The sequence below is a fragment of the Ornithorhynchus anatinus genome, chromosome X2 (genome assembly GCF_004115215.2).
Source record: "Ornithorhynchus anatinus isolate Pmale09 chromosome X2, mOrnAna1.pri.v4, whole genome shotgun sequence".
In the NCBI taxonomy this organism is placed as follows: Eukaryota; Metazoa; Chordata; class Mammalia; order Monotremata; family Ornithorhynchidae; genus Ornithorhynchus; species Ornithorhynchus anatinus.
This window is the reverse complement of record NC_041750.1, coordinates 28,118,068-28,140,388: the sequence shown is the minus strand read 5'-3', so window position 1 is coordinate 28,140,388 and position 22,321 is coordinate 28,118,068. Positions and strand designations below refer to the sequence as shown.

General features: G+C 56.2%; 1 protein-coding gene across 2 annotated transcripts in view; it reads left to right on the top strand.

The window, feature by feature from the left end:
* Window positions 1-693: 693 nt before the first annotated feature.
* The window catches only part of NFATC1 (nuclear factor of activated T cells 1), a 109,564-nt gene continuing 87,936 nt past the window's right edge, over window positions 694-22,321 (top strand). The window contains exons 1-2 of one of the 2 annotated variants that reach the window (XM_039910483.1): window positions 694-835; window positions 21,025-22,189. In XM_039910483.1, the coding sequence (XP_039766417.1) occupies window positions 817-835; window positions 21,025-22,189 (1,184 nt within the window). In that variant the 5' untranslated portion in view covers window positions 694-816. Of the gene's footprint in view, window positions 836-11,037; window positions 11,390-21,024; window positions 22,190-22,321 lie in introns of those variants that run through there. The other variant, XM_029052916.1, reaches the window with a different exon arrangement.

Below are 22,321 nucleotides of genomic sequence, written 5' to 3'. Positions count from 1 at the left end.
TCCCAGCTCACACAGGCACATACACAACAGTCCCGTCATTTCGGGACTGCACAGGACCAGAGCCCTCCCCCTCTCTCTTTTTCTTTCTCTCTCTCACACACACATACACACACTCACGCTCAAAACACACACACACCCCAGCTCATACAGGCACATACACGACAGTCCCGTCATCTCGGGACGGCACAGGACCAGAGCTCCCCCCCTTCTCTCTCTCTCTCTTTCTCCACACACACACACACAGCTCACACAGGCACATACACAACAGTCCCTTCACCTCGGGACTGCCCGGGACGAGAGCCCCCCTCTCTCCCCCTTTTTTCTCTCTCTCTCTCTCTCACTCTTCCACGCACACACACCCAGAGATTCACACCCACACCCCGCTACATCCACGTCTAGACCCCGACCCTCCACCAGCCCCTTAGAGACGCTTTCAGAAGGAGACCCAGACACTCAGACCCCCACACACCCACACGGACGCGCCGGCAAAGATAGCCAGGCACCCCGCAAACCCTCACCCCTCCATGCCATCTCCCTGGGGCAGCTGCTGTTAGCGCAGGAAACGGCTTGGAGTTCCTCTCTTCTGGAGGGCGGGGGTGGGGGGTGGGGGCCGGAGGGGAGCAGAGCGCTCCGCGGAGTGTGGGGGGCGAGGGCAGAGGGCGCCTCGCTCCGGCCGCTCCCGCCGGGTGGATGCCCGGTCCTGCCTCCGGCCGCAGCTCCAGCTTCCCGGTCACCGTGTCCGGCTTTCCGCTCGGGCCTCCGGCCTCGGCCTGTCGGGCAGCCCGGTCGGGGGGTCTCCAGGTGGCCGCCGCCTCCATGAAGTCTGCCGAGGAAGGTAAAAGCGGGGTCCCGTCCGTCCGAGCCACGTCGCCCCCCCCCCCTTTCTCCCCCGGCTGCGGGATGCTTTGGGGGAGGGGGCGGGGATGACCACGGGGCTGGGGAAGCAACGTGGTTTAGTGGAAAGTGGAGCTCCGCCACTTGTCTGCTGTGTGACCTTGGGCAAGCCGTTTCCCTTCTCTGGGCCTCCGTTACCTCCTCTCTAAAATGGGAATTAAAACTGCGAGCCCCCCTCCCCCCGCCCCGGCCTTGGGGCGATCTGATTTCCCCAGCGCTTAGGACAGTGCTCGGCCCACAGTGAGCGCTTTACAAATACCATCACGATGAAGACGGTGTCGTTATTATGTTAAGGGGTGGGCGGGGGGGCAGTTCGGCCCGAGGAGGGGGTCCGGAGGAGCTCGAGGCGGGTGGTCGTCGTCCCTTTCCCTCCCGATTCCTCTGCCCCGGCCCTTGGATCCCGTTTGAGTCGAGGGTCAAAGCCAAGGGCCCCAGGATTCCCAGCCAGGATGGCTGGTCCTGGAGGGGCGTTGGCGACTCCGACTGTCTCTCCCGGAGTTCGAGCAGAGGGAAGGGTCTTGTGCCCGCCACCCCACCCCTGGAACCCTCCTGACATCTAGTAGGGGACCCCAGAAAATCAACTTCCCGAAGAGAGGAAACGCCAACCTCGTGAGCGCTTTCTCCCACTCCTCCCTTTCTTGTGGGAGAGACGGGGGCGCAGAGACGGGGAGGCAGAGACAGAGAGACGGGAGATGGAGTTGTTGGGGAGACGGAGATGAGGGCGAGACAAACGGGGGGAAAGGGGAGAGGGAAGGAGGCAGAGATAAGGAAGAGAGGCAGAGGGCGGGAGTAGGGACAGAGACACGCAAGAGAGAGGGAGACAGAGAAGCAAAGGTAGAGATGGAGACACAGAGAGAGACGGAAGCAGAGATATCCCCAGCTGAGATACCCCGAAGGGGGTCAGAGACAGGGAGAGAACGGGGGGGGGGCGAGAATCGACCCCAAATTTCCTCTGGTTTTAGATCTCGAACTAGGCCGCGGCGCCACCATCGCCGGCAAAAACCGATGCCCTCGTGGCGTTATAAAAGACGGGTACTGGGCGCTTCCCCCATCTCCCCTCCTCTCTTTCCCCCCATCCCAACGGGGCGGATCCGGAGAAAGTTCAAAGAAACTACCGATCGACCCTCAGGCTCGAACCCCGAGGAGCCGGAGCCTGGGCTTTGCACCCTCCGAAATCCGAGGGTCTCTTGCCCCTTGACCGGGCCCCGAATCGCGTTGCAGGAAGCGAGGGGCATGTCTGTCAACTTTTTCTTCTCTCTTTCCACTGTCTCCCTTCTCCCATCCGCCCGTTGGGTACAGAGCACTGCGCTAAGCGCTTGAAGAGTACGCTACAACAGAGTTGGTTAGACGAGATTCCGGCCCACAAGGAGTTTATAGTCTGGGGTGGTGGGGGGGCGCGAGGGGAGACCCGTAAAAAATAAATCGGGAATAGGTGCAAAAGAGCTGTGGGGCTGAGGGGAGGTGGTGACTATCAAGTGCTTAAATGGGGCAAGTGCACAGGCGACGCAGCAGAAGGGAGAGGAAGAAAGGGAAAGGAGGGCTGAGGCGGGGAAGAAGGCCTGTGGGAGTCCTCTGCTCGCCCTTCTCCCCCTTTTTCCCTTTCCCTTCTCCGCTCTCCCCGTCCCCGGGTCTCCCATATGCTTGGCACACAGTAAGCGCTTAACAAATGCCATTATTATTATATTCTAGTGGGCATCCCTCGAGCTTTGTATATGGACGTCAGCAGAGCCACTACGATCCTGCCCCGGGCCCTCACATAAAAGTAATAATAATAATATCATAATAATAATGATGGTATTTGTTAAACGCTTATTATGTGCCAATCACTGTTCTAAGAGCTGGGGCAGATGCAAGGTCATCAGGTTGTCCCACGTGGGGCTCACAGTCTTCATCCCCCTTTTACCGATGAGGTAACTGAGGCACAGAGAAGTGAAGTGACTTGCCTAAAGTCGCACAGCAGACAAGTGGAGGGTCGGGATTAGAACCCACAACCTCTGACTCCCAAGCCCCTGCTCTTTCCACTAGGCCACGCCGCTTCTCCACCAAATGCTCTCCCGGCTCCGGAGGTTCAGGCGGTGCGGCCTACAAATTAGTACGGCCTAGTGGCTTGAGCGTGGGCCTGGGAGTCAGTAGGTCGCGAGTTCTAATCTTAACTCCTCCACTTGTCTGCTGTGGGACCTTGGGCAAGTCATTTTGCTTCTCTGTGTCTCAGTTCCCTCATCTGTAAAATGGGGACAAAGACTGTGAGCTCCGCGTGAGACAACCTGATTACCTTCTATCTACCCCAGCTCTTAGAACAGTGCTTGGCACATAGCTTAACAAATACCATTATTATTATTATTGTTGTATTATTGTTATTCTCTGTGCCTCAGTTCCCTCCTCAGTAAAATGAGCCCCACAGGGGACAGGGACTGTGTCCAAGCCGATTTGCTTGTATCCACCCCAGCGCTTAGAACAGTGCCTGGCACATAGCGCTTAACAAATACCATAATTATTATTATTCTCTGTGAGAATAATTCTCGAGACTCTGAGCCCTTCAGGGGACAAGGACTGTGTCCAACCCGATTTGCTTGTATCCACCCCAGCGCTTAGTACAGTGCCTGGCACATAGCGCTTAACAAATACCATAATTATTATTATTCTCTGTGAGAATAATTCTCGAGACTCTGAGCCCTTCAGGGGACAAGGACTGTGTCCAACCCGTTTTGCTTGTATCCACCCCAGCGCTTAGTACAGTGCCTGGCACATAGTAAGCGCTTAACAAATACCATAATTATTATTAAATTATTATTCTCTGTGAGAATAATTCTCGAGACCGTGAGCCCTTCAGGGGACAAGGAGTGTGTCCAACCCGATTTGCTTGTATCCACCCCAGCGCTTAGTACAGTGCCTGGCACATAGTAAGCGCTTAACAAATACCACAAGTATTATTATTATTATGGTCCGGGTGCGGGGTCCAAGCTTGGGTCGAGCTCCCTGGGTGGAAGGAGCCCGCGGCGCAAATAGGCCCGGGACCCGCAGAGTCACGCACTGCAGCGCATTGCGGTAGACACTCCTCCGCACCCGGAGCCCCTCCGAAGAGAAGGTCTCTAAACCTGCGGCCCTAACGGGAATCCCGTCGAAGAAGCCCCCAGGCCAGGGCCGAGAAGGCCGGAGCCGCTTTAGAGGAACGGAAACAATAACAATAATAATAATAATAATCGTGGTCTTTGTTAAGCGCTTACTATGTACCAAGCGCCGTTCTAAGCGCTGAGTAGACCACAAGGCAATCAGGTTGGGACAGTCCCCTGTCCCACATGGCGCTCACGATCTCAGTCCCCATTTTACAGATGAGTGAAGTGACATAATAATCGCAATAATAATAATGATGGGATTTAAGTGCTTACTATGTGCCAAGCACTGTTCTGAGCGTTGAGTAGATACGAGGCAATCAGGTCGGGCACAGTCCCTGTCCCACATGGCGCTCACAGTCTCAATCCCCATTTTACAAATGAGGGAAGTGAGGCATAGAGAAGTGAAGTGACATAATAATCGTAATAATAATGATGGGATTTGTTAAGCGCTTCCTACGTGCCAAGCACCAAGCGCTGGGGGAGATAGAAGGTCCTCACGTGAGGCTCACAGTCTTAATCCCCATTTTCCAGATGAGGTAAATGAGGCCTAGAGAAGCGAAGTGACTCGCCCGAAGTCACACAGCTGACGAGTGGCGGAGTGGGGATTAGAACCCGCGACCTCTGACTCCCAAGCCCGGGCTCTTGTCACCAGGCCATGCCGTTCGGTACCGGGCCTGTTGGGACCCCGGGTCTACTCCCCGGTTTCGAGCCCAGAAATCAGGTTTTGGGGTCCCGACCTCTCTCCTGAAGGGGCCGGGGGGAGCGTTTCGCACAGAGTGTGGGGAGAAACAGGGGCGGGTTGCCCAGTGGTAGGGTCGGCGGGGGTAAGGGGGAGGGGGTCCACAGGATCGCATAGTCGGGGAGACCCAAATTGGGGGTGAATGTGGAAATGTAAAGAGTTTCCCGGGGCCTCGGGGGGTCGGGGGGCGACCAGGGGAGGAAGGGCGGTGGCTCCTCTCCATCTGTTGAGGTGCCGGGACTCCTGGCTTCACTGTGGATCAGCTGAGAGATCAGCTGCAGTGGGCCCATGAGAGGGTGTATGCCGCCGGAGAGTTGTGTACCTTCATACACACTGGGCGTGTACACTCTGCGCCCCCTGGGTGGGTACACTATGGTACCCGGAGGGGTTCCATGCCCGCTCGAGCGTGCACTCACTGGCTGTTTGCACTATGGTTTGGGTGCGGGCATTAGGGCATACCAGTGTCTGTACACTTCGGTGTGATGTTCGCAATGCGGTATGGGTGTGTATACACTACGGTGCACTATAGATGCCTAGGCTGTGTGTGCGTCTCTGTGTCTACACCGCGGCAAACCATGCGGTGTCTGTACACTGTGGTGTCGCGTTCGCCCTTTGGTATGTGCGTGTACACATTGTGGTGCCCTGTGGGTGTCATCGCTATGTGCCCTTAGTGCGTTTGCACCGTGGCGTGTGTATACGTCATACCGTGGGTGTCTATGCTGTGTGTCCTTTGCACTGTGGTGTGCGTGCATATTCAATTCAGTCGTATTTATTGAACCCTAACTGTGTGCAGAGCACCGTATGTGTGTACCCTGAGGCATACCGTCGGTGTCTACGCTCTGTGTCCTCAGTGCGTTTGCACTGTGGTGTGTGTATATGTGCGTGTACCCCGAGGCGTACCGTGGGTGTCTATGCTATGCGTCCTTAGTTGTTTGCCCTGTGGTGTGTGCATATGTGTGTGTACCCCGAGGCGTACCGTGGGTGTCTATGCTATGCGTCCTTAGCGTGTTTGCCCTGTGGTGTGTGTGTATGCGTGTACACTGAGGCATACCGTGGGTGTCTCTGCGGGGCCTTGTACCCTAAGATATGCTGCGCGTTCTCAGGGAGGTGAGCTTGGGCCCTGGGACGTGCACACTGGGGTGTACCATGGATGGGTAAGCTGCGCCTGCAGCGTGAGGTGTCTGGGGGTGGGCGTGTGTTTTTGGTGTGTTCCCACCGTGTCCACTGGGAGAGATTGCCCCGGGGCAGAAACTCTCGCTAGGAATGGAGCCCGAGGGGAGGAGGAAGGGGAGGAGGAGGAGGAGGAGGAGGAGGAGGAGGAGGCTGCAGGCTAAACGTCTCTGGGCCCCAGCGATTCCTCTTCGCCGCCCGGAGCGTCCAGCGGGGGGCGCGGGAGAATAATAATGACGGTATTTGTTAAGCGCTTACTATGTGCCAAGCACTCTTCAAATAGTAATTACAGTAATGAGGGTATTGGTTAAGCGCTTCCTGTGTGCCAAGCACCGTTCCGGAAAGGAGAAACAGAAGCGGCTCCATCGGGTTGCCTTCCTCGTGGGGAGTGTCGTGGTACACGCGCACACACACAAACACACACACAGACACACACAGAGCACAGGGATGTATCCCAACCCCCCTCCTCCTCCTCTCTCTCTCTCTCTCTCTCTCTCTCTCACACACACACAAGCAAACCCACTGCCGCACACATACCTGACTACTTGTTTGGTTTTGTCGTCTGGCTCCCCCTCTGAGAGTGTGAGCCCGTCGTTGGGCAGGGATGGTCTCCCTCTGTTGCCCAATTGTACGTTCCCAGCGCTTAGTCCAGTGCTCTGCACACAGTAAGCGCTCGATAAATACGGTTAATGAATGAATGGACACACAAACACACCCCCACCCTCTCGCACGCACCTCACCCCAAGCACTCACACCCCCACCCACGCCTACACACACACACACCCCTCACATTCAGCCCCTCCACAAAAGCACACACACACCTCACATTCGGCCCCTCCACAAAAACACACTTACCGGGACTTTACACCTACAGAGACGCGCGCACACACTCGCACAAACACGCTCACCGGCAGTCGATCGTGTTTGCGGAGCGCTTACTGTGCGCAGAGCGCTTGGGCGAGCCCAGTGTAACAATCCGACACATTCCCTGCCCACAAGGAGCTAACAGTTTAGAGACGAGTTTATGGTCTCCCCACCCACGGATACGCCCACCGCTCACCTCAGTGTACCCGCATACTCCACAGCACACGCAGTGTGTACACCCGTGGAACACCATGGGATCTGCGCACACGGGCACCCTTAGAGAAGCAGTGTGGCCCGGTGGGTGGAAGGCGGGCCTGGAGTCAGAGGGACCTGGGTTCTGGTTCCGCCTCTGCATTTGTCTGCTGTGTGACCTAGGGCGAGTCTCTTCACTTCTCTGGGCCTCAGCTCATCTGTCAAATGGGGAATAAGACTGTGAGCCCCATGTGGGACGGGGACTGTGTCCAGCTACTCCAGCGCTTAGAGTAGTGCCTGGCACATAGTAAGCGCTCAACAGATACTACAATAAGAAGAAGAAGGATAACCCAGTGCACCCACAGTGTACACCGGTGTCCAGAAAGAGCGTAGACCCCTTCGTCCGTATTCACACGCTCCCACGAAGGCGCACACACTCAAAGATGAGGGCAGATGCTGGCATGCATGCCCCCCTCCTTTCCGGCCTCTGGGGCGGGTCCCTCGGTCAGTGCCAGGTGGGCATCCCGAAGGTGACCCCGGCGTTGAGGTTGGCACGGCAGGGTCCGGTCTCCGAGGGCCGCTGGGGCCCGCCCCAGGCGCTGGACCGTGCGTTCAGGCGCGAAGGCCTGCGCTAAACCCTGCGCGCTGGGGCGCAGCTCCGCTCTAGCTCCCCGTTCCGTGGAGCAAAGCCCGGGACTCCAGGAGGACCGCTGAGCACCTGGCTGGGCACCGCTGCGTATAATAATTATAATAGTATTATTATTAAAATGATAGTGATGGCATTTGTTAAATACTGTATGCCAGGCACCGTTTAAGCGCTGAGGTAGCTACACGATCATTATGTCTTGCCGAATTGTCCATTCTTAGTACAGTGCTCTGCACGTAATAAGCGCTCAATAAATGCGATTGAATGGATGAACTGGATTGGATCCAGTTCCTGTCCCACACGGGGCTCCTGGTCTTCACCCCCATTTTACAGATGAGGGAAGCGAGGCCCAGGGAAGTGAAGTGACTTGCCCGAGGTCACCCAGCAGACAAGTGGCAGAGGCGGGATTAGAATCCAGGTCCTTCTGACTGCCAGGCCCGGGCTCTTGCCACTAGGCCATGCCCTTTCGGGGGTCCTGTCAGGGCCTCCGTGGAACTGACCCGGGCCGGCGACTCGAACCTTTCGATGTGTTGGGAAATCTCCTCCTCCTCCTCCTCCTCCTCCTCCTCCTCCTCCTCCTCCTCCTCGTCCTCCTCCTCCTCCTCCTTCTCTTCGTCCTCCTCCTCCCTCCTTTTTCCTCCTCCCCTTCCTTGCCCTCGGAGGAAGGCTGGGAAAGAAGTCCCCTTTTCCCCCTGCCCCGTACCCCGCGGTAAAGAGAGGGGCGGAGGAGAAAGAGCGCAGAAGGGAGGGGAAAAGCTGGGGTTGAACTTCTGCTTTGGTGTGTGGAAAGGCAAAGGAAAAGAGCTGGTTGGACGAGGGGGTCATTCAGTCGTATTTATTGAGCTCTCCCTGTGTATAGAGCACCGTACTAAGCGCTTGGAATCCCGGCTCCGCCACCTGTCAGCTGTGTGATTTTGGGAAAGCCACTTCACTTCTCTGGGCCTCAGTTCCCTCATCTGTAAAATGGGGATTGAGACTGTGAGTCCCACGTAGGACAGCCTGATTACTTTCTATCTACCCCAGCGCTCAGAGCAGTGCTTGGCACATAATAAGCGCTTAACAAATCCCATCATCATTATTATTATTATTGTTATTCTCTGGGCCCCAGTTACCTCATCTGTAAAATGGGGATTAAGACTGGGAGCCCCGCGTGGGACAATCTGATTACCTTCTATCTACTCCAGCGCTTAGAACAGTGCTTGGCACATTATAAGCGCTTAACAAATACCATCATTATTAGTAGTAGTCGTAGTATTAAGGGGGGGAGAGCCCCCCGGGGGTGGGCGCGTCTACACTGGGCCGGGCTTGTCTGCACCTGCGGGGGCCCTGGGCAGGGATGGGAGTCGCTGCTGGGTGGGGAGAGGGAGAGGTGGAAGAACCCGGGGGCCCACGGACCCGCCCGCCGGACCGTCCCAACGCCCACTCCACCGATGGTCTTTGAGGATCGATCAGTCAATTGATCAATCAATCAATCATATTCATACATGCATTCAATCGTATTTATTGAGCACTTGCTGTCTGCGGAGCACTGTAATAAACGCCTGGAAAGTACAATTCAGCAACAAGAAGAGTGGCTTAGTGGAAAGAGACCGGGCTTGGGAGTCAGAGGACTTGAGTTCTAATCCTGACATTGCCACTTGTCTGTTGTGTGTCCTTGGGCAAGACGCTTAACTTCCCTGTGCCTCAGTGACCCCATCGGTAAAATGGGGATTAAGACTGTGAGCCCCACCTGGGACAACCCGATTGTCTTGTGTCTACCCCAACGCTTAGAACAGTGCTTGGCACATAGTAATCGCTTAACAGATACCATTATTATTATTAGAGACAATCCCTGCCCACAACGGGCTCACAGTTGAGCGCTTACTGCTTGCAGAGCACTGGACTAAGCGCTTGGGGGAGGACAATACAACAGAGATGGTAATAATAATAATAATTATAATGATGGTATTTAAATGCTTACTGTGTGCCAAGCACTGTTCTAGACACCTCTGCCTCTCTGTCTTTCTGTATTTGTGAGCGCCTTAATCCCTCTGCCTCTGTCTGTGCTTCTTTCTATCCATAGCTCTGCCTGTCTCTCTTTCTGGTCCTGTCTCGGCCTGGGTCTCTCCGTTCCTGTCTCTGACTCTCATTGTCTCTCTTTGCTTTTATCTCTGTCTCTTTGTCCCCGTCTCTTTGCTTCTATCTCTGTGTGTCTCCTCTGTTCCTCTTTCTGACCGTCTCGGTGTCTCGTTTTCTGCTTCTGTCTCTGCTCGTCTCGGTCTGTCTCTTTGTTTCTCTCTTTGCCTGTGTCTCTCTGTACTTGCCTCTATCTCTGCTTGTCTCTGTGCTTGAAGAAACAGCACGACGTAGTGCATAGAGCACGGACCTGGGAGTCAGAAGGTGCTGGGTTCTAATCCCGACTCCGCCACTTGCCTGCAGTGTGACTTTGGGCAGGTCACCTCCCTTCTCCTGTGCCTCAGTTCCCTCATCTGTAAAACGGGGATGAAGACTGTGAGCCCTCCATGGGACAACCTGATTACCTTGTATCTACCCCAGCGCTTAGAACAGTGCTTGGCACATAGTAAGCGCTTAACAAATACCAACATAATTATTCTCTGGGTCTCATCTGGCAAATGGGGATAAAGACCGAGCCCCACCTGACGACCTTCTATCTATCCCAGCGCTCAGAACGGTTCTCGGCACGTAGTAAGCGCTTAACCAATACCATCATTTGTCATCTATTTATTATAATATTATTATTATCTTATTCTCTCGGCCTGTGTCTCTGTGTACCTGCTTCTGACCGTCTCACTGTCCCCCCGTCTCTCTCGGCTCCTCTCCCTGCCTGTCTCTCTATACCCATCTCTATTTCTGGGTGCTTTTTTCGGTCTCCACTTCTACCCTGGCCTATCTCTCTGCTTAATTTCTGCCTCTGCCTGTCCCTCTCCCCCTCTCTATCTCTGCCCCCCACCCCCTTCTCTTGTCTCTGCCTCAGTCTCCCTTCTCCCCCGGCCTGCCGTGGCCCCCAGCAGGAGGGAGGTGGGGAGAGAAAAGGACGGGAGGCCCTTCTCTCTCTCTGCTCCTTACGTAGGGGGAATTATTTTAAAAAGGAGGAAGCCGGCTGGTCGGCGGAGCTCGAGGGTTGTTTATACAATCCCGGAAATATCAACAGGGAGGGCGGGGGTGGGGGTGGGGGTGGGGGAGGTGGGGGGCGGGGCGGGGGGTGGGAAGAAAGAGGGGGGAGGGGGAGGCAGAGGTCCGGGCCTAGAGTCACATTACAGTCGGGAGCTGGAGCGAAGAGGAGCTCGACCTCCAGCCCGACCCCCTCCCCAGCCCGGAGGTCGGGTCAGCGGGTTAGCCCCCGGGACGAGGGACAGAGACAGAGAGATCGAGAGATCCCACCCAAGAGACCCCCCCCCCAAAATCCGCGGCCGGGACCTCCCGCCCCCCCTTCTTCCCCCCTCCCCGGGCAGGGCCGAGAGGAGGGGGCTGGACGACAGGTGTCCAGGCCCAGGAGGAGACCCCCCAGAGACGGGCAGAGACTGGGCTAGAGGGAGAGAGAGAGATAGAGAGAGGGAAAGTTGCTCCCCCTCCCCCAGTCCGCCCCCTGCCCGGTCCGGGGGGGGCGGTTTGGACCAGGCGGGCCGGGCGGGGGGCGGCCGGGGGGTCCCCAGCTCCCAGCCATGACGAGCCTGGAGGAGGATCAGGAGTTTGACTTTGATTTCCTCTTCGAGTTTAACCAGAGCGACGAGGCCGCTGCCCCCCCCGAAGCCGGGCCCGGGGCTGGCAAAGGTGGGTGACTCGAGGCTCCCCCTCCCCAGTGGCCCCCCGCACATGTCTTCTGGACAGCGGGGTGCCCGGGGAGGGGGCGGGGCCGGTCCTGGGGAGCAGAGGTTTGGAGGGCACTGAGCCCCAGACGTGAAAAAAGTTGCTTGGTTTTTTTTTGGGGGGGGGGGGGGGAGGGAAGGTGCTGGTCCCGGGGCTGGAAGTTTTGGAGGGAGTTAAGGCCGGGAGACTCTGAGGTGTGAAGGAGGAGTGGGTGGGCTGGTCCCAGGGCACAGAGCTGAGCCCGAGGGGTGCAAACGTTTTGGGGAGAGGGGCTGGGCCGGGGACTCCAAGTCTGGGGGGGGGTGCTGAGGCCGGGGGGCGGGGCGATAAGATAGGGCTGGTCCTGGGGGGGAGCGATTTGGGGGACGCGTCCACTTCTGACCCCCCATCTCGGCTGGGGTGGGCGGGTTTGGGGGACTGAAGTGGGGGGTGTCACCTCTGTCCTCTTGGCTGGTTGTCTGGGTTCGGAAAGGTCAGCCCTCCATCCCTGTCTTTCCCAATGTCCATAATCCCCCTCCCCCCGGCTGCCACCCGGGAAGCCTGGGGATTTTGAGACCCCCTGAACTGACCCCCCCCCCCCCCCGGGAGGCCCTAAGGGATGACCCGCAGCTTCCTCCGGATCAGGCCACGATGCCCGCTCTCGGCGGGCCTGGCATTTCCCCACCCCCCAGCTGGGTGGCAGGCTGAAGAGGCACAGGGCTAGGGGTTCCCCTTCCCCGCCTTCTCGCCCAGACGAGGGCTCAGCATGTTTCCGTACCCCCACACCCCAGTGACAGTGACAACACCCCGTTGTAGCATCCAGCTCCCCTTGGATTCTAGCTTTCCCTGGGCTTTCTGAGAGGGTGGGACATACCGTACTCTCCCAAGCGCTTAGTGCAGTGCTCTGCACACAGTAAGCGCTCAATAAATGCGATTGACTGATCATTAATCAGTGGCATTTATAATAATAATGATGATGGTGGCATTTGTTAAGAGCTTACTATGTGCCAAGCACTGTTCTAAGCGCTGGGGTAGATAGGAGGTAATCAGGTTGTCCCACACGGGACTCACAGTCTTAATCCCCATTTTACAGATGAGGGAACTGAGGCCCGGAGAAGTGAAGTGACTCTCCCAGAGTCACACAGCTGATAAGTGGCGAAGCCGGGATTAGAACCCACGATCTCTGACTCCCAAGCCTGTGCTTTTTACAGAGGACTGTATTAAGTGCTTGGGAAGTACATTACATCAGAGAAGCAGCGTGGCTTAGGGGAAAGAGCAGGGGCTTGGGAGTCAGAGGTTGTGGGCTCTAAACCCGGCTCCGCCACTCGTCGACTGTGTGACTGTGGGCAAGTCACTTCACTTCTCTGGGCCTCAGTCACCTCATCTGTAAAATGGGGATTAAGACTGTAAGCCCCGCGTGAGACAACGTGATAACCTCGTATCCGAGAGCTTAGAACAGTGCTTGGCACATAGTAAGCGCCTAACAAATACCATCATCATTATTATTTGTTACAACAGAGTTGGTAGATATTTTCTCTGCCTTATTTTCCTCGGCCTCTGACTGTACCCGGGACCCCAGTCGGGTCTCCCTGACTCATTGGCTCTGTAAAAAAGTCCCCACCCGGCCCCCATTTCCACACCACACTCCGGTCTCACCTCTACCCATGACAAATGCACCTGTGGGTTCAACGATGGTGTGGGCTGGTAGGGTCAACTGGCTCCTCTCTAAACAGGCCCAATAGAGTTCCCAGGAATCTCGGGGTGCAGTGGAGAGCTATTACCACCTTCAGGCACCACCACCCCCACTTCCTCCCAACCCCGATCCAGCCCACGGCCTTCTCCTCTCCTCTTGGAGAGGACAGAGCTGCCATTTAGCTCAATGACCAGATAAAACCAGACCGGACCTCGCCCTCCGTGGGTGTCCATCATGGGCAGAGTTCTGTGCCGGGCACCCATCACGGGCAGGGTGTGTTCTGGGTGCCACTGGGGAAAAGAGTGGGTGATAGGTACTTGTCGTGGTCTGGCTGGATGCTGGGCACTCAGTTACGGGCAGGAGTTGTGCTGGGTAGTCGCTGTAGACTGGGTTGGTGCTGGATGCCCATTAGGGCAGGATGTGTACTGCGTGTCCGTCGTGGGCTGGGGAGTGCTGGGTGACCGCAGTGGACAGGACTCAGTGTTGGGTGCTTGCTATGGCAGAGTATGTGCTGGGCGTCCACTGTGAACAGAGTGTTTTCTGGGTGCCCTCTGTGGATAGAGTGCGTTCTGAGTGCCCGCCGTGGAGGGCAGACATCAGAAGCCTGAGCTGAGACTCCTGTCCTCAAGGAACTTACAGTCCAGTGGTGAGACGGCTGCCATAAATTGATGATTATGGACATTTAGGACATAGAGGAGATCGAATCATAATAAACCCTGGTGGAGAACGAACAGCTAAGGTTTAGGGGCAGAGGTGGTTGATGGAGTGACATGACCAGGAAGTTGGGGCGATTCCTCCTGTCTTCCTCTTTCCTTCATCTTCCTCTTTCCTTCCTCCTCTCTGCTCCTCTCCTTTCCCCCCTCTCCCTCCTTCCTGTCTTTCCTTTTCCTCCCTTCTCTCTTCCCCTCTCTCCTCTTCCCCCCTTCCTCTCTCTTCTCTTCCCCTCTCTCCTCTTTTCCCTTTCCCTCCCTTCTCTCTTTCCCCCTCTCTCTTCTCCTCTGTCTCCTCTCCTCCTCCCCACCCTTTCCTCTCCCTGAATTTCTCCACACCCTCCCAGTTTCTGTTCTTTGGCTAGTGTATTTTGCGGTCTCATCTCTAAGCTAAAGTCCAACCTCTTCCTCGGAGAGATTGGCTGTGGATTCATTCACAAGAACTTGTCCTCCCCTGGAATCCCAGAGCAGGACTAGCTCTCGTCCCCTTCTAATTTCTCCTTCCTGCCTACTTTCTCCTCCTTTCGCCGTCGGGGCTCCGGGGTCGGGACAGGCTGGGGCACCTTTCAGGTCGACTCCGAGGGGCAGGAACTTGAGTTTTGGTTTGCATTTAAGAATTTATACGGCATAAATAACTGATGAGCTCGACAGGCTGCAGAGAGCAGGCTGCAGGCTGCCCCACCCTTTCTGTATTCAGATCCAGGTTTCAGCCCAGGACGCAGGGTGGGTTGAAGGTGGCCATCCTGGGCAGTAGGTGATGGACTTGGAGTTCTCCTCTTCCTCTTCCTTTTCCTTCTCTCCCTCCTCCTCTTTCTCCTCCTCCTTCTCATTTTCCTCCAACCAGGCGAGATTTCCTTCCGCAGCTGAGGCCGAGGCAGAACAATGATTCCGTTGAGCTGTAATCTCCTTATCCCCCTTTAATGATTGCCAGCAAGTCCAGGGGTCTGAAGAAATCAAAAGTAACTTATTTATGGGCTTAAACCATTTTATTATGAATTTTCATAACTGGCCTTGTGCCTCCGCTCTCCCTTTGCCCTTCGTTCCAAAAGTGATAATGCCAACTGTGGTATTTCAGGGCTTGCTATGTGCTAAACACTATCCTAAGCGCTGGGGTGGATACAAGATAATCAGGTCAGAGAAAGTCCCCATCTGACACGGTGTCCACAGTCTAAGTAGGAAGGAGAACAGGTATTGGATTCTCATTTTCCAGAGAAGTGAAGTGACTTGCCCAAGGTCATACAGCAGACGAGGGGTGGATCCGGGACTAGAACTCAGGTCCCCTGAGTCTCAGGCCTGTGTTCCTCACCCTAGGCCATGCTACCGGTCTTCAGTGGGCCGGTTGGCTTCTTGTTTATGACACAAGAATCGCCTTAAATTTTGAAGGAATTATTTTGGTTGCCCAAACGCTTTCCTTTCTTCTTTTAGCTCTCCACTTTGCCTCCTCTTCCTCCCCCTCCAGTGGGACGAGGCTGGCTGACCTACACTCCTGCCCCTCGACCTCTCCCAAGGGACCAGGGTGGGGTCAGGGAGGCTGGCAATTTCTTGTCCATTTCTGTTGGCATCTTCAAAATGGTCAGGGGTTAATGACATCAGAGAATGTTAAGGGATGGGACTGTACTAGGTGCAGAGCACTGTCCTGGGCACCTCCTGTGTGTAGAGAGAGGGAAATAAACACCCCTTGTATTCAGAGCTCTGCCAAAGAGCAAAAACTAAGCACCCACCGTGTGTAGGGCACTGTCCTGGGTACCCACCTTGGGGGGTTCTGGGATGCTGGGGGAATACAAGGAAGAAACAAGAAGAGAAGCAGCATGACTTAGCGGATAGAGCCCGGGCCTGGGAGTCAGAAGGACCTGAGTTCTGATCCCGGCTCCACCACTTGTCTGCTGGGTGGCCTTGGGCAAGTCACTTCACTTCTCTGTGCCTCAGTTCCCTCTTCTGTAAAATGGGGATTAAGACTGTGAGCCCTATGTAGGGCAGGGACAGTGTCCAACCCGATTATCGTTTCAACCCCAGCACTTAGAACAGTGCCTAGCACACAGAAAGCGCTTAACAAATAACATACTTATAAATGGGGAGGCGAAAGGCAATTCCCCCCCCCCCACTCCCCCCACCCCCGGGTCTAAAGGGACAGTCAGAGGCGTGAGAGGCCATCTGGAGTCGAAAAAGCATGGCCTGTCCTACCTCCTCGCCCTGCCTGAGATGGAGCCGCTGCCCGCCACGGCTCCATCTCAGGCAGAGCGAGGCGGTCCTGGCTCCCCCAGTGGCCCCACTACGGTCCGTGGGCGGCCAGGTGTGGCCAGCGGGACCGGACGTTAACTTTCCACCGCCGCTCAGCTCTCCAGCGGCCGGACCCGAGGCCCCCGACCTCCACCAGACCCCCTCCCTTGCACTGAGGCGCGCCTGGTTCTGTGCAGGAAATGTGCCTGCTTTCATGGTAATCTGCCCCTCCATCTCTCTCCCTGCCGGGTCAGATCTGCCAAACCCACGGAAAATAGAGCACGCTAAGGGCTTTGATCGGGGAGAGGCAAGAGGAAAGATAAAAACCCAAAAGGCGGGGGTGGGGCCAGAGGCCGGGCCTGTGCTAGCGTTGACCCAGTGTCTGGGGCATCTGCAAACTAACGAACCCTCAGAATCCCTTGGCGTGAGTCCAATTTGACCACGTTTGATGGACATTTCCCGCTCATTATAATTAAAATAATTACGGTATTCGTTAAGCGCTTACTATGTGCCAGGCACTGTACTGAGTGCTGATACAGTGCCCAGAACAGTGATCTGCCCTACGTGGGTGCCCAGAATGTGGCCCTGCCCACGATAGGGGCTCAGAACAATCCTGACGATGAAGGTGGCGGGCCTCAGGATTACTCATAAGCCGTCGGGAAGAAAGTTTGGAGTTGTCCCCGAGCTGGGAGCAGAGCCCACGCCGACACTGGGACCGTGTATACCATTCAGGGCCCAAAGCAGAGCGCCCGGCTGATGGCGGTGCCCGAATTATCACCAGGGTAACGCTGCCGGTACCTGGCTCACAGCCAGAACGGGCCCAGCGGGCCGTCGGCTCGCCCCGTCCAGAGAGTTGCCATTCTCAAATGTATTTCTCCGGTGGGCAGAATCGAGGACGGGCCCCGGAGCACCATTGCTGAGTGCAGCTTGGGAGCGGAGCACTGGGCTGATCAGACACCAGGTCGCCCACAGCCTACAGTGGGCCAGCGAGGTGACAGTGAAGGAAACCGGGGTTTCGTGTGTTTGGCCAGACTGCCAACTAGATGTGAGAAAGGGCTTCTTTTTTTCTCTCTCTTGCTTTCCTCCTTTCTCTCTCTTGCTTTCCTCCTTTCTTTTTCTTTCTTTCTTTCTTTCTTTCTTTCTTTCTTTCTTTCTTTCTTTCTTTCTTTCTTTCTTTCTTTCTTTCTTTCTTTCTTTCTCTTTCTTTCTTTCTTTCTTTCTTTCTTTCCTTCTTTCCTTCCTTCTTTCCTCCTTTCCTCCTTTCCTCCTTTCCTCCTTTCTTTCTTTCCTCCTTCCCTCCTTCCCTCCTTCCTTCCTTCCTTCCTTCCTTCCTTCCTTCCTTCCTTCCTTCCTTCCTTCCTTCCTTCCTTCCTTCCTTTCCTTTCCTTTCCTTTCTTTCTCTCTTTCCTTCTTTCTTTCTTTCCTTCTTTCTTTCTTTTTCTTTCTTTCTTTCTTTCTTTCTTTCTTTCTTTCTTTCTTTCTCTCTCTCTCTCTTTCCTTTCCTTTTCTTTCTCTCTTTCCTTCTTTCCTCTTTTTTTCTCTTTCTTTCTCTCTTTCCTTCTACTCTCTTTCTCTCGGGCCAGACACTGTATTAAGCACTGGGCTAGATACAAGATTGTCATGTTGGACACAGTCCCCGCCCCACAAGGGGCTCACAGTCTTAATCCCCATTTTACAGATGAGGTGACTGAGGTACAGAAAAGCGAAGTGACTCGCCCAAGGTCACACAGCAGGCAACAGGGCTTTTCCTCAGTCGTCAAACTCCTCCCCTTGGAAAAAGGCAATGTAAATTTGTTGATAAGCCGGAGTTATGGGTCACGTGGGCATCGGGGGATTCACTGAGCTTTTCTACAGTGGACCTATCTTGGTCAGTGGTGGGGAGCTGGACACTCACCTCTTGCCCATTGACTCTCTGAGGGCAGCAGTGGGCATTTTGAAACCTAAAACTCACTAACTCGCATTTTCTGTGCGGTGTTCTTTTATTCTCTAGACTGTAAGCTCGTTATGGACAGGGAATGTGTCTATTGTTATAGTGTACTCTCCCAAGTGCTTAGTACGTGTTTTGCACATAGTGTGTGCTTGATAAATACTAATTGAATGAATGAATCCCAAGCCATTGGTTTGAACTGGGCACTGACGGGTTTACTGCAGTGTGTGCGTGTGTGTAAATAAGAATTGATAATTAGCAGAACTGTGGTCTTCTGAGCGTAAATAAGAACTGAGAAGTAGCAGATATACTGTCCTGTTGGCATGTGGGTGTGCATGTAAATAGGAATTGATAACAAGCAGAACTGTGTTGGTGTGTATGTGGCCGTCTGGGTGTAAATAAGAACTGAGAAGTGGCAGATCTATTGTATTGTTGTATGTGTGGGTGTAAAATAACCTCAAGTTACATCACACTCCTGTTGGATATTATTGTTAGCTGGAAGGAAAGTAAGAGTTTGGTTGAAAATTAGTCTATCCAGGAGGTTACATTTGACTCTCTATAGAGGCACTTCACTGTCCCGTGAGGTGTATCTGGGGAGGCTGTGCCTGCGGTGGGGCTGGTTGAGGGGGTGGAGGGGGACAGATCGATGGATGCCATTTTCTCTCCCCCCGTACAGCCTTGTCTTATCTCAAGAGGAGGTCAGTATGTTTTCACAGGTTTAGGTTTGTTTGTTTGGCTGCCAAGACTTTGTGTCGTGGGGCTATGAGACAGAATGCCCCATAGAGCATTCTGGAAACAACGCTTGGTGAAGAAAATGTGAGTCAGATTAGAAAGGACTTCTGAAGTGAGAGTTGCGCGAGACTGGCAGGAGATCTCGCCCGCTTTGGCTGGGGGTGGGGATGGACTGGGGCACGGCTAGGGCTGGGGCTGGGGTAGGGACTGGCAGACTTTGAAGTTGATTCCCTGACCTACTCTCACTCTTACCCTCCTCTCCTCTCCCATCCTTTTTTTAAACGGTATTTGTTAAATGCTTGCTATGTGCCAGGCACTGTATTATTATCATTATTATTATGGTATTTGTTGAGGGCTTAGTATGTGCCAGACCCTGTACTAAGCACCGGTGGATACAAGCAAATCATGTTGGACACAGTCCCTGTCCCGCAAGGGGCTCCCAGTCTTAATTTCCATTTTACAGTTGAGGTCGCTGAGGCCAAGAGCAGTTAAGTGACTCGCCCAAGGTCACACAGAAGGCAAGTGGCAAAGCTGGGATCAGAACCCAGGTCTTTTGACTCCCCCCAGGCCCGTGCTCTACCCACTCGGCCATCCTGCTGTCCTGTGATTTTTGAGGGTGCAGTGCGTCTCAGCCTACATGGGGTTTGCTCGAAATATGCGTAAAATCATTCTGCTTGCATGGAGGGATGTGGAGCAAAAGTCACTGGTTCACGCAAAGTGGAGAGAGTGCTTAGTGGGAGACAACAGGGCAGGCTGTGTCTGATTTGAGAGAAGTCCGCCCGACCCACCCTCCATAAGCAAGAAAGTTTCTAAAAATATTTTTCTTCTGGTTGGAGTATTGGCGTCAGTTCATCGTGGCCACTCTACCTGGGCATTCATCAGCAAGAGCACTGTGCGGTCACTGTACTGAGCACAGGGTGGGGTCTGAGCATTGATCAGTATGAGCATGGCGTGGTCACCGTGAGTGCAGGGAGGGTGCCTGGGCGTTGATCGGTGTTTTTATGGTGCAGGGAGAGTGCCCGAGCATTAATCAGTGTGAACACTCTGCAACTATTGTACTGAGCACAGGAAGGGTGCTTAGGCATTGATTAGCATGAGCACTGTGTGTGTCAGCACTGAACTGAGCATGGGACGGTGACATTGATGAACCCTGGGCCCTGGGAGCACAGTCAGGGAGGACGGGGGAAGGATGGTATCCTTGGAATAGCCATTAAACAGGAGCAGGCCGGGGTCTCTCTAGACCACCCGTGGGCTCAGCGGCTAGAGCAGTGAGGGCAGTTAAGGAAGCCGACACAGGTGAACCCTGAGTTGTGGGGTGGTGAGGGACACCTCCTCAAATGCAACACCCATGTTTTTGGGGATTGGAGGCCTGACTGGCCCAGAAGTCAGGGGGACCTGGGTGCAAATCCCAGCCCCGCCACTTGTCTGCTGTGTGACTTTGGGCAAGCCACTTAACTTCTCTGGGCCTTAGTTACCTCAGCTGTCAAATGGGGATTAAAACTGTGAGCCTTACGTGGGACAACCTCATTATCCTGTATCTACCCCAGTGCTTAGAACAGTGCCTGGCATATAGTAAGCGCTTAACAGGTACCGTAAAATTCAAAAATTAAGTTTTAAAAAAAGGCACAGTCACTGTCTAAGTACCCCTGGAGCTTAGCCCCGGGCCTGGGAGAGAGGGCCAGTGTTTGGGGATGAAACAGGGTGGTGAGATGGGGGGTAGGGGTGGTGGGACGGGGCCGGCCCTCGGATGGGCAGGAAAGCAGCATTGGATTGGGGAAGGACTCAGTCCTGGGAGGAAGCTGCCCCGGAAAGAGAGCGGTCACTCTGTCATTGTGGTGTGCACACACACACACACACACCCATCCACCCACGGTGTTTCGTGGTTCTGATTCAGCCCGGGCATCGATGCCTTCCACTCAGGCGTTTGTTTCATCTGGTCACCCCGGGCACTGGGCGGCTTTCCTGAATCCCTGCTGGGGGTGGGCAGTGGGAGCTGGTATTCCCAGGTCTGACCCCCCTCCCCCCCACCTCCCACCCCCTTGTGTTCCTGCAGCCCTGGGTCTGTGCTCTGACCCCTCCACCTCACCAGCTCCCTGTGTACCCCAGTAAGGTCCACATCTGTGGCCTGCCACCTCCCCAGCCTCCTGTGTAGCTCCGGATCTGTGCTCTGACCCCCCTGCCTCCCCATGAGGAGTTTCCAGAGGGCCGGGGGTCCGCGCGCCCCGGCGCAGCGTCCAAGCCCCAATGAAGGCCTGGGGTTTGTGAGGGTGGGCAGGGTCGTGGGCATTTCCCGGGGGCGGGGACGCTCTCCTCACCCCAGCCTCTCGTTCCTGTCTTGCAGAACACTATAACTACGCACCGCCGAACCTGAGCGCGGCCCTGCCGCTAGGCATGGCCCCCGCCACCGCCTGCCTCGGCCTGCAGGCCGCCAACCCCGTCATCTCGGTCATCCCGTCCCCCGGCCACCCCGCCGGCTACGGCACGGGCCTCGACAGCGGGCCCCCGGGCTACTACCTCGCCCCCGGCGTCCGGCCCAACGGCGGCCCCACCCTGGAGAGCCCCCGCATCGAGATCACTTCCTACCTGGGCCAGCATGGCGGCGGCGGCGGGGGCGGAGGCGGAGGCGGCGGAGGCCACTTCTTCCACGAGGCCGCCGCCGAGGACCCCGGCCCGCCGCCGCCCCCCAACTCCTCCTCCTCGTCCTCGTCGTCCTCCAAGCGGCCCCCGGCCACGGCCACGCTCAGCTTGCCCAACCTGGAGGCCTACCGTGACCCCTCCTGCCTGAGCCCGGCCAGCAGCCTGTCATCCCGCAGCTGCAACTCCGAGGCCTCCTCCTTCGAGTCCAACTACTCCTTCCCGTACGCCTCGCCCCAGACGTCTCCCTGGCAGTCCCCCTGCGTCTCCCCCAGGACCACCGACCCCGAGGAGGGCTACCCACGTGGCCTGGGTGCCTGCACCCTGCTGGGCTCCCCCCGCCACTCGCCGTCGGCCTCCCCCAGGACCAGCGTCACGGAGGAGAGTTGGCTGGGGCCCCGGGGCTCGCGTCCCTCCTCGCCCTGCAACAAGCGCAAGTACAGCCTCAACGGAGGCGAGGCGGCCCCCTACTCGCCGCGGCCCTCGCCCACGCCGTCGCCCCAGGGCTCGCCCCGCGTCAGCGTCACGGACGACACCTGGCTGGGCACCTCCCATCAGTACACCAGCTCGGCCATCGTGGCGGCCATCAACGCCCTGACCACCGACGGCACGCTGGACCTGGGCGACGGCGTCCCCGTCAAGGCCCGCAAGACCGCGTTGGACCACGCGCCCGCCGCCGCCGTCGCGCTCAAGATCGAGCCGGCCAGCGAGGACCCCGGGCCCCTCCCGCCCCTCGCCGACCTGTCCCCCGAGGAGTTTCCCGGCTTCCAACACGTCCGCAAGGGGAACTTCTGTGAACGTTACCTCTCCGTGCCGCAAGCCCCCTATCACTGGGCCAAGCCGAAGCCGCCGTCCCCCACGGCCTACATGAGGTGAGGGCCCGGGCTGGGGGGCCGGACGGAGGCCCGGCTGCGGGGGGCCTGGGGCGGAGCCGGGCCGGGGGTCTTGGAGGAGGGCCGGGCCGGGACGATGCGCTGACAGAAATCCAACAAGCTCCCAGACGG